This window comes from Oncorhynchus masou, chromosome 9 (genome assembly GCF_036934945.1).
Source record: "Oncorhynchus masou masou isolate Uvic2021 chromosome 9, UVic_Omas_1.1, whole genome shotgun sequence".
Taxonomy (NCBI): domain Eukaryota; kingdom Metazoa; phylum Chordata; class Actinopteri; order Salmoniformes; family Salmonidae; genus Oncorhynchus; species Oncorhynchus masou.
Window position 1 is genome coordinate 68381367 of NC_088220.1, and position 17173 is coordinate 68398539.

Below are 17173 nucleotides of genomic sequence, written 5' to 3' on the forward strand. Positions count from 1 at the left end.
AGTTTTAATACTAAAGTTCTAACCGAAGCTTCTTCCCTACAGCTGAACCATGAGCATATTGGACGCTATTGAACATCTCAGCAAGGATCTTCCTACTTGGTTTTTGATGTACAAAACGTCTTAAATAAGGTACGGATTTCAAGGATTTCAATCTCACACCAAGCCGTTATTGTCATTGTCATCCCAGTAAAGGAATATAACATTTTTCATCTTTATGCCAATAACTGATAAAGCTTAGTTTGGTAGAGACAATTCTGTGACTGTGGTATGAAGACACTAGTCTCTATTGGGACTGGTTCTTGGCCTTTTGTCCAGTGTGCTTTTCTAGAGGAGCCAGACAGCTGTGCTGTGTCGGCCAGGGCAGCGGCTGGGGAGCGGGCCACGGCCTGTATGGTTTTTATCTGAAGTGGAATTGCTAGGACCCTAGGGTTACAAACACATGAATGGGCCCAGTGTGGAAGTGACAGGCTCGTTAACCAGGTACCCGCCAGCGACATCCCAGCATGCCTTTCAGAGGGGACCTGGATCTGCCACCAGGCCCAAACTGAAACCAAGACATACTATTGATCTGCACATTGTAGATGTACTGTATTCGGCTGCATTTACACAGGCAGCCCAATTCTGATCTTTTGTTTCACTAATTGGTCTTTTGACCAATCAGATCAGCTCTGAATAAGATCTGATGTGAAAATATCTGATTTTATTGGTCTAAAGACCAATTAATAGGAGAAAGATCAGAAATGGGCTGCCTGTGTAAACACAGTCTTAAGTGTTATCATGGTTGAGTGATATACTGACTTGCTCAGGCAGGTTTTGGATGTGAGTTATTAATATGCAATGCGTGATGTGTATGGGCCTAGTATATGCCCAGGTAGTTATTAAAATGAGTACACAGAAATATGTTGAGGATAATAATGTGTACAGGAGACACTTCTATATCTACTTTTATTTGTGACTAACCTTTCTTTTGGCATGTAGTCAAGGCCAGGAAACCAAGTAAGACTGCAATTTCTGATTTCTTTCATGTTAAGAGCTCAATGTACTGTAAGTTACAGTATAGATGTAATGTTTCAAAAGCCTTTTTTGCTCTGGTAATATTAGAAGAAATAACCACACAATACACACAAAGTATGAAATATTTGTTCACATATATTTTTTTATGACATAATTTTTTTTAAAGTACATTAAGAAATAGAAGCTTCAGTTTATAAAACTTTCCAGCAGAAATCAATGATGGGCCAGCATCAGCCTCTTTCTTTAACAGAAAGGTCTATTCTCTATATCGAAAGAAAATCGCTACATTTTTTTCCTGTGCTACCATTATTTCCCATGAAAGCACCAGCTGTCTGTCTTTTTCTTTTATAAAATATAAATTATTGAAAAATATTCAAATGTTTGTGAACTAAATACATAAAAAGTATCTCATTAACAAAAATACAGAAACACTATAAAATATACAAAAAAACAACACCATCCATAACAAAACAGGTTTCCTAATGGATCAGTTTGAGATATGGTAATATGGTAAGGTATCTGTGTATGTATGTATTTAGTCCATTTAGAAATAGCTGTGCAATACTTGTGTCTACAACTTAACGTATATGACATTTACTGAAACAAACTCGACTTTGAAGTCCAAACAGACACAGTATATGATCCATTTAAACAGACAAAGATATTATATTCTGATCTACTCAAAATGGTGATTCGCTTGGAGCTGGAAGGCATCGTCAACAACAAGTTAAGCATATATTTAAATATCTGAACAGTTGTCCTAACATTTAAAAAAACATTCTTTGAAGTAGAAACATCTGAACAGTAATAATCAAACAGTGATGTGAATCCTGGTCATGTAGCGTGCATAAACGACGGAACCACAGAGACTGGGTGGATTGACTTGTTCAAGAGAATTCAATCTTCTCTACACAATTACATGTTTGTGTGTGTGGGTGTGTGTGTGTTTATGCTGACCGACACTTGAAGTACCAACTCTGTGGTTAGTTGCCCAACTAAAAAGTAACTAATATGGAAAGAAATCGCTTTCCTATAATCTCAAGGGGGAACTACAGTCAGTCCAGCCAAATCTCTTCGCTGAGTCCTAACGCTGAGTGCTTTCCAACAAATCAAAAGATCAAAGCAGAAACAACACTTTGAACACGAGGGAATAACGGTCCCTGTCCTCCAAGATGGTGGACATACCCAAAGCGCTATCTATCGCCCAGACCTCACATGGGTTTGGTTATTATTCCTGCTTAGTCTCTTGCTTATTTGTTTAATCTGGGTCTTAATAAAGCATTAGGAAATACAATCTGTACAAATAGACATTTCAAAACCTATTTTCATCAATATGGGTAACATTCAGCCACTGTAAACAATAACATTTGTATTTTAAGATGATATTTCTTGACTTCGGCTTTTCCCATAATGCCTACGTACAGTCATGTTCCCACTGACGAGCAACCAGCAAAACTACTGTGGATCTTCAGCAAGCCGCACAAGTACATACAGTTTTCAGGGCATATAATTTCATTTATCCATTTCATATACTGAATGGGATGTCCTTTTGTCTTAGAAACAATAGCAAAGCATGTACAAAGCATGGTAAGAAAATAGCATACAATGCCACATCTCTCCAAGTAGTCCTTCAGCTCAACTGTTTATGGTAGTCCTGTTTCCTATAGATCTCTACCTCCTCCGACAGTGGTGAAAGGGAGCATCTATACAAACACTTCAGTTAACAAAAGCCTCCAAGCTGTGCAACGGCACAAGCATTAATCTCATCCTCATGCCATAATGATGATCATTCTCTTTAACTTCACAACTCGATGGTTCCCTGCCAAAACCACCCAGTCCTCTTCTTCAAACAGTCATCCAAAGTTTATACTCCTTGCTTCGAACCCTTATCTTTTCATCCTACTACCATCATGCACCTTGATATACCTTACCTAAAAAACCAAAAACAATTCCTCATGTACATGGCTCGCAATTCAATCTGTCGATAACAGGTCCCTCCCTCTTTGTTCTCGTCTAAAACAATGCTAAAATGGGGGCATGGAAAACCACTTAATATACAGATTGAGCACGTTTGACTCTTTTGTGTCTCAATACTTTCAAAACTCACCACAGAAAGGGTGTCGAAGGACATTTATTACTGGTGGCAGGACAGTAATGTATGCAATCTGCAAAGTCCTGGTGGCAGAACAGTAATGTATGCAATCTGCAAAGTCCTGGTGGCAGGACAGTAATGTATGCAATCTGCAAAGTCCTGGTGGCAGAACAGTAATGTATGCAATCTGCAAAGTCCTGGTGGCAGGACAGTAATGTATGCAATCTGCAAAGTCCTGGTGGCAGACAGTATATTTCTATAGCGAAGCGGCAAATGTGCAAAGGAGAAAGCGTCAGTTTTCAAGCAACGGTTACTTTCAGGTGTCTATCAACCGTTCTTGGTATGAGTAAGTTACTCTCTATCCAACCTATGAAAATGAGTAAAAAGGCCAGTGTCTAGTGTCGTCTGTATAACCAAATCAGCATGTTTCAGTTATTGGGCTTTCGCAGAGAGGAGACAGGACTAACTTAGCCTTAAATGGTGCAATGTTTGGTTTCAGAATAGCTTCATCAGCATAAAAAAAACTAAACAAAACTAAAAAGTAAACAGGGGAACCCTGGTCGGACTGAGACTCAACAGTACAATCTCAACGATAATACTGGCACAAACATTATGCTTCTGAAACAACAGTAAAAAATAAAAATACTTTTTTGGTCCAAGCTGAGAACTCTACCCAATGCCTATTGTGTGCAGTGGCATAGAAACAGTGACCTACTTCCACTACTTTCCATTTTTAATTTGGCAACAAATTCCATAGAAGGAACTCTCCATCCATGCAATGTCCTTCCCTAAAATGAATCCTTCACTGTCTCTTGGCCCTCTTCCTCAATGACAGTTCTTTGTCCTACTTAGGCTAAATGGCCACTCTATTCTAATTGATGGCTTCCCATGTGCCTTGAGTTACTAAGTAATACCTGTATCTATCTCAAATGCAACAAATTATGAATTTGCACATTTGGCATAGTGCTTTCTTTCTGAACATCGTTTGACAACAGCTCAAAATGATACAGACCACAGTTTAGGTGTTAAGAATGAACATGTTTGGTCCCAAAATGGACGCCCCCTTTTACTGGAGGGTAAATATCAATCTCTGAGCCCCAGTCCCCTCGACACCTTTACTCTCCTCTTCTCTCATCCCTCTGTTTTCACTCGTCCGCATCAGGCTTGACGTCCAGCATGGCGTGGAGCTCCTCGGGGGTGTATCCCAGCAGGCTTTTTAAGTCACAGACAAAGCGGTAGACATAGCGCTTCCCTGATGTCTTGTGGATGATGTTCTTATCGTAGTAGTAGCGCAGGCCTCGGCTCAGCTTTTCGTAGTTCATCTTGGGCTTGTTTTTCCTCTTCCCCCACCTCCGAGCCACCTGAGTCACAGAGGGAAAAGGCACCCTGTTACACTGTGTATCAAACTTGAGACAGAGCTCTGCACGAACCTCACAATACAATGTTATTGTGTACATGTCTTCTCTTGACATGGATCGATATTTAATGTAGCTAAATGTACCTGATACCACTAAGATTCCTTTAAGTCTAAGTGAGGCAAATGGCAGTGTTGTTGGCATCACATTAAAAAGAGATCAACCTCCTCTGTCTAACTGTTTAGGGCCCCCATGCCATGTAAGGTCAGTGGTGGGGGGGGTCATGACCTCTCACCTCGTCAGGGTCGGACAGCTTGAACTCCCAGCCGTCTCCCGTCCAGCTGATGAAGGACTGACAGGATTTGTCCGTCAGAAGCTCCAGCAGAAACTGCCACAGCTGGATGGGGCCACTGCCTGCAGAGCAGAACCAGGAGAAGGGAGAGAGAGGTTAGAACACAGAGAGAGGAGCCTTGTTTTCAGTATAATACAGATCAGTATGAGAGAACATGTCATCATCAGCCACATGCAAACACTGCATGACTGACTGTTCTCCTCATGCTTCTCATTAACTACTCGTCTTAGGGTCATTCATTTCCTACTATAAAAAGACAAATATTCAATTCTAAATCAGACGTGCACAAGGCACGATAGTGGAGAGAAATCAGTATTTTCACAGGCAAGGGTCCCATTCATCATGAATCCCTTTGAGTACACTTTACCCTCTGCAGTATCTGGAGCTGGAGATCACAGCATATTTTTGTCTGACTGTATGAATTCCATGGCAATGAAATCACAGTGGTTTAAAAATAAGAGGGGGTCTTCATATGAGGCCGTGTGTGTGTGTGTGTGTGTGTGTGTGTGTGTGTGTGTGTGTGTGTGTGTGTGTGTGTGTGTGTGTGTGTGTGTGTGTGTGTGTGTGTGTGTGTGTGTGTGTGACATTTAATCTAATTGGTAAATAAATGTTGCTTGCCTTCTGTAATGTTCAGGTATGCACTGATAATGCAATATACTATAAAAGCAGTTTAATGCATTTACCTTCAATTTGAATACAAATATATACGTATATCTTTGTACACTTAACAAATGGCCTAAATGTGACAACCAGAACTGCTGGGGTTATTACATGTGTGTTGAAAAGAAAAAGAGTAGCAGAAGAGAAAAACAAAGCTTCGGTACTCTTTGATCTTGTGGTTTTCTGTACAGACAGAAAACCCCACTCAGTTCAAATCACACCTGCCTATGCAGTGGCTGCTTAGCAAAGCTGTAGCAGAGCGGAGCTGTTGACTCCCAGAACTGGCTCATAAACGCAGCCTTATGCAGCACAAACCAAAGCTTTCAGAGAAATGGAACCGTAGGTTGAACACTTGAAAGCAAAATAAGTCGTTTTCAATCCAGGCCTTCTTCCCTCTTCACTCAATTATGAACATGAATGCAAAGACGCAACACCCAAACTTCAGCAAATAATCCTCCAGATCAAGTCACATTCCAAAAATCCCACTGCTGTAACAGTGGGCCCACATAAGGATGATACAACAGTGCCCGTTTCCAATCCCCTCGAGCGCTCAGAAGAAAATGTTGGCGACCCCCCCAAAAAATCTCCAAAAATATGTTATAGGCCTCCAAGCAGAATGGGCCTCATTGAAAAAACATCTACGGTGGAGAAAGGGTGGGAGGGCTGGCATTCATAGCACTGTTTAGGATCTGCCCTTAGGCTTTACAAATGAGGCTGTAGCCTGTGCTGGGTGGACAGAGGGAGACAGAGACAGAGACACAGAGAGAGAGAGAGAGACAGAGAGACAGAGAGAGAGAGACAGAGAGAGAGAGAGAGAGAGAGAGAGAGAGAGAGAGAGAGACAGAGACACAGAGAGAGAGAGAGAGAGAGAGAGAGAGAGAGAGAGAGAGAGAGAGAGAGAGAGAGACAGATAATTCATTGTTTTGAAACTTCTGTATGTGTAATGTTTACTGTTAACTTTTATTGTTTATTTCATTTTTGTATATTATCTACCTTACTTGCTTTGGCAATGTTAACACATGTTTCCCATGCCAATAAAGCCCTTTGAATTGAATTGAGAGAGAGAGAGAGAGAGAGAGAGAGAGAGAGAGAGAGAGAGAGAGAGAGAGAGAGAGAGAGAGAGAGATAGGAGGAGTAGGCTGTAATTGTCCAAGGCACTGTGGCTGACTGCCTGCTGCATCCCAAGAGCTGACAGAAGTGTGATTGGTGATGAGAAACACAGTCAACCTCTGAGTTGACGACTGACTGAGCCTCACTTATCTCACACCTTCTTTATCACACCAACTCATCACTGTGTGTGACAGAGAACCGTGTGTGTGCCTGTCAGTGCCCAGCTACTGGGACAGGAAGCCAAAACACGTTTTCATCAACAGCTATTTGAGATACTACTGTACATACACATCTTACTCTTTTTTGGGGGGCAGATTCTCTCTATTATCACATAGTAAGAAAATGCGTGTGTTGCTTGGGGGCCTAATGGGGGTGATCTTTCTCTTGGCTGCAGGACTGGATACAGGGTGCTAACCGTTAATAAAAATGGTTGTTGCCAGCTAGACATAAGCATATTGAAGTCTTATGTTTATTTTCTTCTCTTTAGTTCTGCATGACTAAAAGCTCTGAGAAAGTATCCCGACTCCAATGAAAATATGTGAACATGCATTAGCCTCTGAACATGAGTCTACGGTAGCTTTGTATCTAATGCTACATCATTGTACACATAGGGAAGTGAATTACTTTGTGAATTAAATGTATGAATGATAACATGTAGCAAATAACCTACAGATGTAGGATCTTAATTTGAGTCAGTTTACTACAGCAGGAAAATAATCCTGCAGTAACAGGAAATGTGAATTATTATGTGGATTATAATTAAAGGACATTTTTGTAGGGGATGATAGATTTTTCATTAGGGAAAATCAAGTCTGAAATTTCTAAGTGGAAATTACAAACTTCAGAAGCCTTTTAAAACCATTTCAGGAAAGTTCTCCTTCAACAGGGTGGATCAAATTAAGATTCTACATCTTTACCACAAACTGGCATTATATTACTAATGTCAAAGGCTTCAATGAGGGCATGCCAATTGTTTATATCTATCTTTCACTTTATCTTATCATCAAAAGATGAATGCATAAATTAGGTAATTTACATAATTGAGTAGTACAGACAACCTTGCAGATCAGAAATGACCTTGAGATGCCAATTGTGGGCAATGCCTTATGCAATCTGAAGTTAGTGACGTGTGTTCTGGCATTTCCCTTCTTCCCTACTAACGACCTTGTGACTGCAATTTAACACAGAGGGGAGAAAGTCCCCAAAGGACTAGACTTTCAAGTGCATTAAAGTTATTGAGAGACTGTTTCCCTTAAATTGCTTCTCAGTCTCCATAGATGTACAGTTCATTAGGAAAGTATTCAGACCCCTTGACTTCTTCCACATTTTGTTACGTTACAGCCTTATTCTAAAATGGATGAAATCGTTGTTTTTCCTCATCAATCTACACACAATACAACCAATCAAAAACAGGTTTTAGGATTTGTTTGCAAATGTATTACAAAAAAACCCTGAAATATGACATTTACATAAGAATTCAGACCCTTTACTCAGTACTTTGTTGAAGCACCTTTGGCAGCGATTACAGCCTCGATTCTTCTTGGGTGTTACGCTACAAACTTGGCACATCTGTATTTGGGGAGTTTCTCACATTCTTCTCTGCAGATCCTCTCAAGCTCTGTCAGGTTGGATGGGGAGTGTTGTAGCACAGCTATTTTCAGGTCTTTCCAGAGAAGTTTGATTGGGTTCAAGTCCGGGCTCTGTCTGGGCCACTCAAGGACATTCAGAGACATGTCCTGAAGCCCCTCCTGTGTTGTCTTGGCTGTGTGCTTAGCGTCATTGTCCTGTTGAAAGGGGAACCTTTGCCCCAGTCTGAAGTCCAGAGCGTTCTGGAGCAGGATTTCATCAAGGATCTCTCTGTACTTTGCTCTTTTCCTCAGTCCTGACTAGTCTCCCAGTCCCTGCCGCTGAAAAACATCCCCACAGCATGATGCTGCCACCACCATGCTTCACCATAGGGATGGTGCCAGGTTTCCTCCAGACGTGACGCTTGGCATTCAGGCCAAAGAGTTCAATCTTGGTTTCATCAGACTAGAGAATCTTGTTTCTCATGGTCAGAGTCCTTTATGTGCCTTTTGGCAAACACCAAGCAGGCTGTCATGTGCCTTTTACTGAGTTGTGGCTTCTGTCTGGCCATTCTATTATAAAGGCCTGATTGGTGGAGTGCTGCAGAGATGGTTGTCCTTCTGGAAGGTTCTCCCATCTCCACAGAGGAACACTGGAGCTCATTCTCCCCTAATTGCTCAGGTTGGCCCGGGCGGCAAGCTCTAGAAAGTCTTGGTGGTTCCAAACGTCTTCCATTTAAGAATGATGGAGGCCACTGTGTTCTTGGGGACCTTCAATGCTGCAGAAATGTTTTGGTACCCTTCCCCAGATCTGTGCCTCGACACAATCCTGTCTCAGAGCTCTGCGGACAATTTCCTTCAACCTCATTGTTTGGTTTATGCTTTGACATGCACTGTCAACTGTGGGACCTTTATATAGACAGGTGTGTGTGCCTTTCCAAATCATGTCCAATCAATTGAATTTACCACAGGTGGACTCCAATCAAGTTGCAAAAATACAATTTGTAATAAATGCGCAAAAATTTCTAAAAACCTATTCTCGCTTTGTCATTATGGGTTATTGTGTGTAGATTCATGTGGGGAAAAAAATTATTTTATCCATTTTAGAATAAGGCTGTAACGTAACAAAATGTGGAAAAGGTCAAGGGGTCTGAATAATTTCTGAATGCACTGTATATATGCGGTATATGTGCTCTACTTTGAAACATGGAGAATTCTCCTCCCTTACCGAAAGACCACATGGATTTCACGTGTTCACACGTGAAGTATTCCAAAAACACATTTTCAAATTATTTCACATGAAATCATGTGATTTTTCTGTATAGGTTCCAAAATGTCAAATGGTGGATAGGGATTTAAGTAGCAATGAACTGAAAACCTCATAAAAGGAATACTAAAATAGAAATGTGCCAGACCTTGGATCTTTCTTTTTACTTCTAAAATGTGTTTCTTTCTGTTTAAATAGAAGAAAGAGTAGTTTTTTCATCAGGTAGAAAGGAGCTATAACAGATGAACAGAAATCTACTCAAGTGTTAAGTGCACAGGGCAGGTATCGTTTCGTGTTTGCACCCGGGTTGCCAAGACGACCTGGAAAATAGGTTGAGATGCGGCCACAGATAAAACGGTGCAGATGAAAAGTCAGAAGTGCAAGACAACGCGAGATGGAGAGAAGAAAGGGAAGAGGCTGAGAGTGTTTCCTGTAATGACTCTGGGCCTGCAGTGCCACAGAGGCTGATATAGAAGAGTGTATATAAAACGCTCTCAGCCAGAAGCTGTGCTGACAGTTACGGAGACCCAGTCACATTGAGGTACACCTACAATATGTACAACTGCTGCAACTGCCTGGCAAACATGTAACATAGGGCCCAGTTGGATGGCATAAATAAGCCTGTAAGAAGTAAGAGGGATGAACGTTTGGCCATGCCTATTGTAGTTGATCGCACATTTTTCAAACTGTAACCTGCATTTAGTCATCTTATCTATCAATATAGAGAGAGGGCGCTAACTCCTCTAGCTTCACAATGAGATAGGGTGCAGGCCAGGCAGCAGGCTGCTACCCAGCCTGACAGCTTAGGGGAGTCTGCCACTTGCACAGTCAGTGTAGTCAACTCAGCTATCCCCACTGAGACCATCCATGTGCCTCGATCTAGGTTTGGCAAAACTAAACATGGAGGTGTTTGCCTTAGCAACCTCACTGAAATAAAGAACTCCTCCATGCCTGTCATTATTGAATGAGATTGTGATATCACACATCTTAAAATAGGGCTACTTAATGTTAGATCCCTCACTTCCAAGGCAGTCATAGTCAATTAACTAATCACTGATCATAACCTTGATGTGATTGGCCTGACTGAAACGTGGCTCAAGCCTGATGAATTTACTTTGTTAAATGAGGCCCCTCCTCCTGGTTACACTAGTGACCATATCCACAGCGCATTGCGCAAAGACGGAGGTGTTGCTAACATTTACGACAGCAAATTTCAACAACAAAAATAAATCAAATAGTGTTTTAATTTTTTGGAGCATCTAGTTATGAAATCTATGCAGCCTACTCAATCACTTTTTATAGCTACCATTTACAGACCTCCTGGGCCGTACACAGATTTTCTCTCTGAGTTCCCTGAATTCCTATCGGACCTTGTAGTCATGGCAGATAATATTAAATTTTTTGGTGATTTCAATATTCACATGGAAAAGTTCACAGACCCACTCCAAAAGTCTTTCAGAGCCATCATCGACTCAGTGGGTTTTGTCCAACATCTCCCCGGTCCTACGCATTGCAACAGTCATAACCTGGATCTAGTTTTGTCCCGTGGAATAAATATTGTGGATCTAAATGTTTTTTTCTTATAATCCGTGACTATCGTACCACCATTTTATTAAGTTTGCAATGGCAACTAATAATCTGCTCAGACCCCAACCAAGGATTGTCAAAATCTGCGCTATAAATTCTCGGACAACCCAAAAATTCATAGATGTCCTTCCAGACTCCCTCCACCTACCCAAGGACGTTGGTGGTGTACAAAATCAGTTAACCACCTAACTGAGGATCTAAATTTAACCTTGCACTACACCCCAGATGCAGTCTCACCCCTAAAATAATTTGTCAAAAGAAATTAGCTCCCTGGTATACATAAAATACCCAAGCCCTTATGCAAGATTCCAGAAAATTAGAATGGAAATGGTGCTCCACCAAACTGTAAGTCTTCCGACTAGCTTGAAGAGACAGTACCGTGCAATATCAAAGTGCCCTCACTGCTGCTCGACCAGCCTATTTTTCCAACCTAATTGAGGAGAGTAAGAACAATCCAAAATGTACTTTTTATACTGTCGCAAAGCTAATTAAAAAGCAGCATTCCCAAAGAGAGGATTGCTTTTACTTTACTTCAGCAGTGATGAATTCATTAACTTCTTCGACAAAAAGATAATGATCATTAGAAAGAAAATTAGGGACTCCTCTTTGAATCTGTGTATTTCTCCAAACCTCAGTTGTCCTGAATCTGCACAGAACTGCCAGGACATAGGATCACTGGGGATACTCAAGTTTTTTAATGCTGAATCTGTTGACACATTCACACAAATAGTCATGGCCTCTAAACCTTCCAGCTGCATACTGGACCCTATTCCAACTAGACTACTGAAAGAGATACTTCCTGTGCTTGGCCCTCCTATGTTGAACATAATAAACGTCTCCCTGTCCTCCGGATGTGTACCACACTCACTAACCAAGGCAGTAATGACACCTCTCTTGAAAAAGCCGAGCCTTGACCTGGGAAATGTAAAAAATAATTGGCCTAAATTGAATCTCCCATTCCCCTCCCCCCCAAAATTTAAAAGCTGTCTTCATGTATACAAAACGTTACACTCTAGCTGTAGACCCCATCAAAACACGAAGACTACACTCGTGAAGGTGGTAAATTACCTTTAAATGGCATCAGACCGAGGCTCTGCATCTGTCCTCGTGCTCCTAGACCTGCTTTTGACAACATCGATCAACATATTCTTTTGGAGAGATTGGAAACCCTAATTGGTCTACACGGAAAAGTTCTTCCTTGGTTTAGATCTTATCTGTCGGAAAGATATCAATTAATCTCTGTGGATGATTTGTCCTCTGGTTCCGTTTTAGGACCACTTGTTCACTATATATTCTGCCTCTTGGTGATGTCATTCAAAAACACAATGTTAACTTTCACTGCTATGAGGACGACACACAGCTGTACATTTCGATGAAACATGGTGAAGCCGAAAAATGGCCTACCCTGGAAACCTGTGTGTCAGCAAATGTTTTACTTTTAAACTTGGACAAAACAGAGATGCTAGATCAAGATCCCAAGAAACAAAGATATCTGCTGTTTGATCTGACAATTAATATTGATGATTGTACAGTCGTCTCAAATAAAGCTGTGAAGGACCTCGGTGTTACTCTGGACCCTGCTCTCTCTTTTGAGGAACATAATAAAGAATATTTCAAAGGGAGGTTTTTCCCCATCTTCGTAACATTGCAAAAATCTGAAACTTTTTGTACAAAAATTATGCAGAAAAGCTAATTCATATATTTGTCACTTCTAGATTAGACTACTGCAATGCTCTACTCTCCGGCTACCTGGATAAAGAACTAAATAAACTTCAGTTAGTGGTAAATACGGTTGCTAGAATCTTGACAAAAATGTGTATCATATTACTCCAGTGCTAGCCATCCTGTTGAGGCTTGGGCTGATTTCAATGTTTTACTGCTAACCTACAAAGCAGTACATGGACTTGCTCCTACCCATCTCTCCGACTTGGTCCTGCTATACATACATACCTACACGTTACGCTATGGTCACAAGACACAGGCCTCCTCAATGTCCCTAAAATTTTGAAGCAAACAGCTGGAGGCAGAGCTTAGAGCTCAATTTTCATGGAATGGTCTGCCTATCCATGTAGGAGACGCAGACACGGTCTCAACCTTTAAGTCTTTACTGAAGAGTCATCTCTTCAGTAGGTCCTACTATGATTGAGTGTAGTCTGGCCCAGGGGTGCGAAGGTGAACGGCAAGGCACTGGAATGACGAACCACCCTTGCTGTCTCTGCCTGGCCGGCTCCCCTCTCTCCACTGGGATTCTCTGCCTCTAACCCTATTATGGGGGTTGAGCCACTAGCTTACTAGTGCTACGCCATGCCGTCCCTAGGATATGTGCGTCACATCGTGCCAGGCTTTTTTTGCTCTACTCGACATGAGTGGGTTGTGTCACTGACGTGATCTTCCGGTATTGCTCCCCCACGGGGTTGTGCGGTGCAGGAGATCTTCGTGGGCTATACTCAGCCTTGTCTCAGGGTAGTATGTTGGTGGTCTGTTGCTTTGGCAAAGTGGGTGGAGGTATATCCTGCCTGGTTGGCCCTATCTGAGGGTATCGTCAGCCAGGGCCACAGTGTCCCCCAAACCCCCCCATCTCAGCCCCCAGTATCTATACTGCAATAGTCTGTTCAGTGGACGTGCTACCTTGTCGCTGACATGCTGTTTTCGACTCTCCCTCTATCTCGCGCTCTACTGCACCTGCTGTCTTGACCTCTGAATGCTATGGCTATGAAAAGCCAACTGACATTTACTCGTGATGTGCTGACCTTTTGCACCCTCTACAACCACTGTGATTATTATTTGATCCTGCTGGTCATCTATAAACATTTGATCATCTTGAAGAACAACCTGGCCTCAATGGCCATGTACTCTTATAATCTCAACCTGGCACAGCCAGAAGAGGACTGGCCACCCCTCAGAGCCAGGTTCCTCTCTACTCAGTACAGCCAGACGAGGACTGGCTACCCCTCAGAGCCAGGTTCCTCTCTAGGTTTCTTCCTAGATTTCTGCCTTTCTAGAGAGTTTTTTCTAGCCACTGTGCTTCTACATTTGCATTGCTTGTTGTTTGGGGTTTTAAGCTGGGTTTCTGGCATAAGCACTTTGTGACATCTGCTGACGTAAAAGGGCTTTATTAATACATTTGATTGATGGATTTATTGATGACATCATTTATTTATTCATTTCGTCTGACCTGTGTATCCTGCGAGTGCTGCGGCGGGGATGACAGGTTTGTCCTTGCTTAGGTCTGAGCGCTCCCTGACGTAGTCCTTGAAGGTTCCCTTGGGCTTGTGTCCGTGTAGGGCGTTGGGGTAGTCCTCAGAGTCAAAGTTGTCGTAGGATGGGACGCGCTGCAGACTGTTGAAGGAAGACTGGCTGCTCCAGGACTGGGTCAGACGGTCACAGCTTTCAAAGCTCTCAATGCTCTCAAACGAGTCCTGGCCTCCCAGCTTACCTGAGAGACATAGAGGGGGAGAGCAGAAGCTGTTAGTTGTATTTTCTCATAGTGTGAGAGTGAATGATAATATAATTGTCTGAAAGTAAATATTTTTGAGCAGGGACATTACGATTTGACAATATTTATAGCAGGAATACACATTAGACATTGGCAGTAAATTACACTCTCACTGAGCTTCTTTGTTCTGTATGACGCAATGTATGGTCTTGGCCCCTTCATTTCACACCTCAGTTTAGCATACGCAACTGGCATTTGATTTTGTCTAATTGGAAGAAGATCAATACAAATTGAAGTGCTATTTCTGGCCTCAGCAAAGATAAGAGGAGCATTTCAACTGAGAGCTATTAAAGAATGAAAGATAATCCAGTGCCTCGTCTGATGCTGAAATCTTCAATTGCACAAATTGAAGCCACGTGTGGTTTTCGGTGGTGCCACAAATACTTTCCCACATTGAGAAAGCACAATGTGCTGCCAAAAACCCTGGGATTTATTATGTACGAGGCCTGGACATACCTTGCAGGCGAATGCCCAGTCAGTCTACTGAATTGGTCCTATGTACAGTAAAATCCCTGATACCCCTTATTCATTTGTTCAGCTGGGGGATTTGAGAAGAAAATCCCAGCTTTATTGGTATCCATGTAAACCACACTGTTAATTCTTCTCCAAACGATCAGTGGGAAAGCAACCAGATGTGCATGTGATAAAGTAAACAGAGCGGTTCATGAGAAAGAAAACCCACGCTCTCTGACACTCTGTCACTCTCTGTCCTTGCTTGCTGAGAACAACCTCAAGGTTGAGATGTGAGAAACAGAGATGAGAAAGTTGAGAGAGAGAAAAAAAATGTGGTTGTTTTTTAAGGTTACTTCGCTTGAGCTGTTTTACATGAAAGCTATAGGGACAGACAGCTCTAATGAACCGTGTGGCTTTATTCACTTCTCACTCTTGACACAAACAATTTATTTTCTCCTCGAGGTGAGTTTGCTTGATCCACAAGCCAGCTATAGGGCCTCCTTTCTACTATCCTGGTACATGCAGTGATGTGGCAGGGCAAGACTGGAGAACATCAGCAAAATCACACACACACAGTGATGTTCACGAACCCAACACAATTAGCTAGACCTCAAGACTCACACAAATCATATCTATCATAGAATCATACTGTATGGATTGAATCAGATTGAATCAGAGTCTCAGTCTTATGCAGAACTGAGACATGGACTAAAGGCCTACTCAAGTATTGGCCCCAAGTTACCCAAGTTGTCCCTCTTTGAGATAGGGCACTTAAAATAGAGCCGCTGTAACAGCCACACTACACTAAACCTTGATTTCCAACCATTTCCTTCACTATCTTGTGTGTAACCCCTCACCTCTGCTGATGCGGCCCACACACATGTTGTCGGGGGAGACCACCTCCTGTTTGACGGAGAAGTAGTCCCCCTGAAGTGGGTTGAGGGGCATGTCCCGGAGGATGACGTTGGGGTATTCACTTTCGTACTTGAGTGACAGCAGGTCCTCTGAGCTGATTGGGTGAAGGGTCTGGTAGGACTCTGTGATGAAGCCCGGCTCGGAGTATTCAGAGGGAGGAACGCACTGGGCATGTTCAACGCCATAGCCTGGAGAAATACAGGAGGAGGCGGCGGATGAGGAGAGAGAGAGGGAGGGGGAGAGAGAAAGGGAGGAGGAGAGAAAGATAGAGAGGGATTAAAGCCAGTTTATTTACAGTACATAGGATGTAGTCCCCTCAGTGATACTTACTGACAAAGTAGTCTGAGGTATAGTGGGACTCCTGGAAGGTAGAGGTCAGGCCGTTGACAGGGAAATGCTTTGTGTCTTCTTCATGAAAAATAGATATCAACTGTCACTGACCCCGTCATTGATTTCATGTATCGTATAATAGCCATAAAGACACTGCATCCAGTATGGTTGGGCCTAGCTGATTAAATATCAGGAGGACCAGGAGGAAAGGGAGGTCTTCCTCTTCGTCTCAGATTACCATGTAAACGCAAACAGCGCTAACACTTGAAATTGTTTTGCACAAAGATAGACAATGCTGTGCTTCAATACACACTACAGCTAATGTGACTGAGGCTTGTGATTGATACCCGGGTTGGGCTCAATTTTTCATTGAAGGTAGTCAATTCAGGACGTAAAGAGAAATCACAATTTAATAATATATCAAAGGCATTTATTACTTCTCAATAAACTGAAAAGTATTTATATAAAGTTTTCACATTTCTGAATATTAAAGGACGACAATTCGAATTGAGCCCAACGCTGATTGATATGTTGTACAGAGCATTATGGGTACTGTAGTACAATCATGCTACAGCCTGGGTCTACCTTTCTGAAGCATCTCTAGATGTTCCCAGAGAATGTCGCCCACAAAGTCAGGCGCTAGATCCAGGAAGCGTTCCTTCCCCAAAGCACACAGACTGGCCCCGTTCATACAGAACTTGTGGAAGTCCACACTCTTCAGGCTGAACTCGTTCACCGTCCACGTCAGCCACTCTCCCACGTGGCACTCTGTCCACTGCCTGGGGTCTGAGAGGGACATGGGGGGAGAGGGAGGGACATGTCACTGAAGTGCTACCCGAGGTCACAGTCATATACATGGTCACAAAATACCTCCACTCCACTCATCTGGTTTAATCTACACTCCCCTGAACTAGAGATGATGTATTATCAGGCCACAGAGCCATTTCACGAGCACATTCATTTTCATTAGCAGTTTC

At 42.4% G+C, this 17173-nt stretch overlaps 1 protein-coding gene across 5 annotated transcripts in view; it reads right to left on the minus strand.

The window, feature by feature from the left end:
* Window positions 1-1129: 1129 nt before the first annotated feature.
* Window positions 1130-17173, minus strand: part of LOC135546543 (protein c-ets-1-B) — a 42834-nt gene continuing 26790 nt past the window's right edge. For all 5 annotated transcript variants that reach the window (XM_064975053.1, XM_064975052.1, XM_064975050.1 and 2 more), the window contains 6 exons: window positions 16782-16982; window positions 16197-16274; window positions 15809-16054; window positions 14178-14438; window positions 4757-4875; window positions 1130-4467 (listed from right to left, as the gene is read on the minus strand). In XM_064975053.1, coding sequence (XP_064831125.1) covers window positions 4252-4467; window positions 4757-4875; window positions 14178-14438; window positions 15809-16054; window positions 16197-16274; window positions 16782-16982 — 1121 coding nt within the window. In that variant the 3' untranslated portion in view covers window positions 1130-4251. The remainder of the gene's footprint in view (window positions 4468-4756; window positions 4876-14177; window positions 14439-15808; window positions 16055-16196; window positions 16275-16781; window positions 16983-17173) is intronic.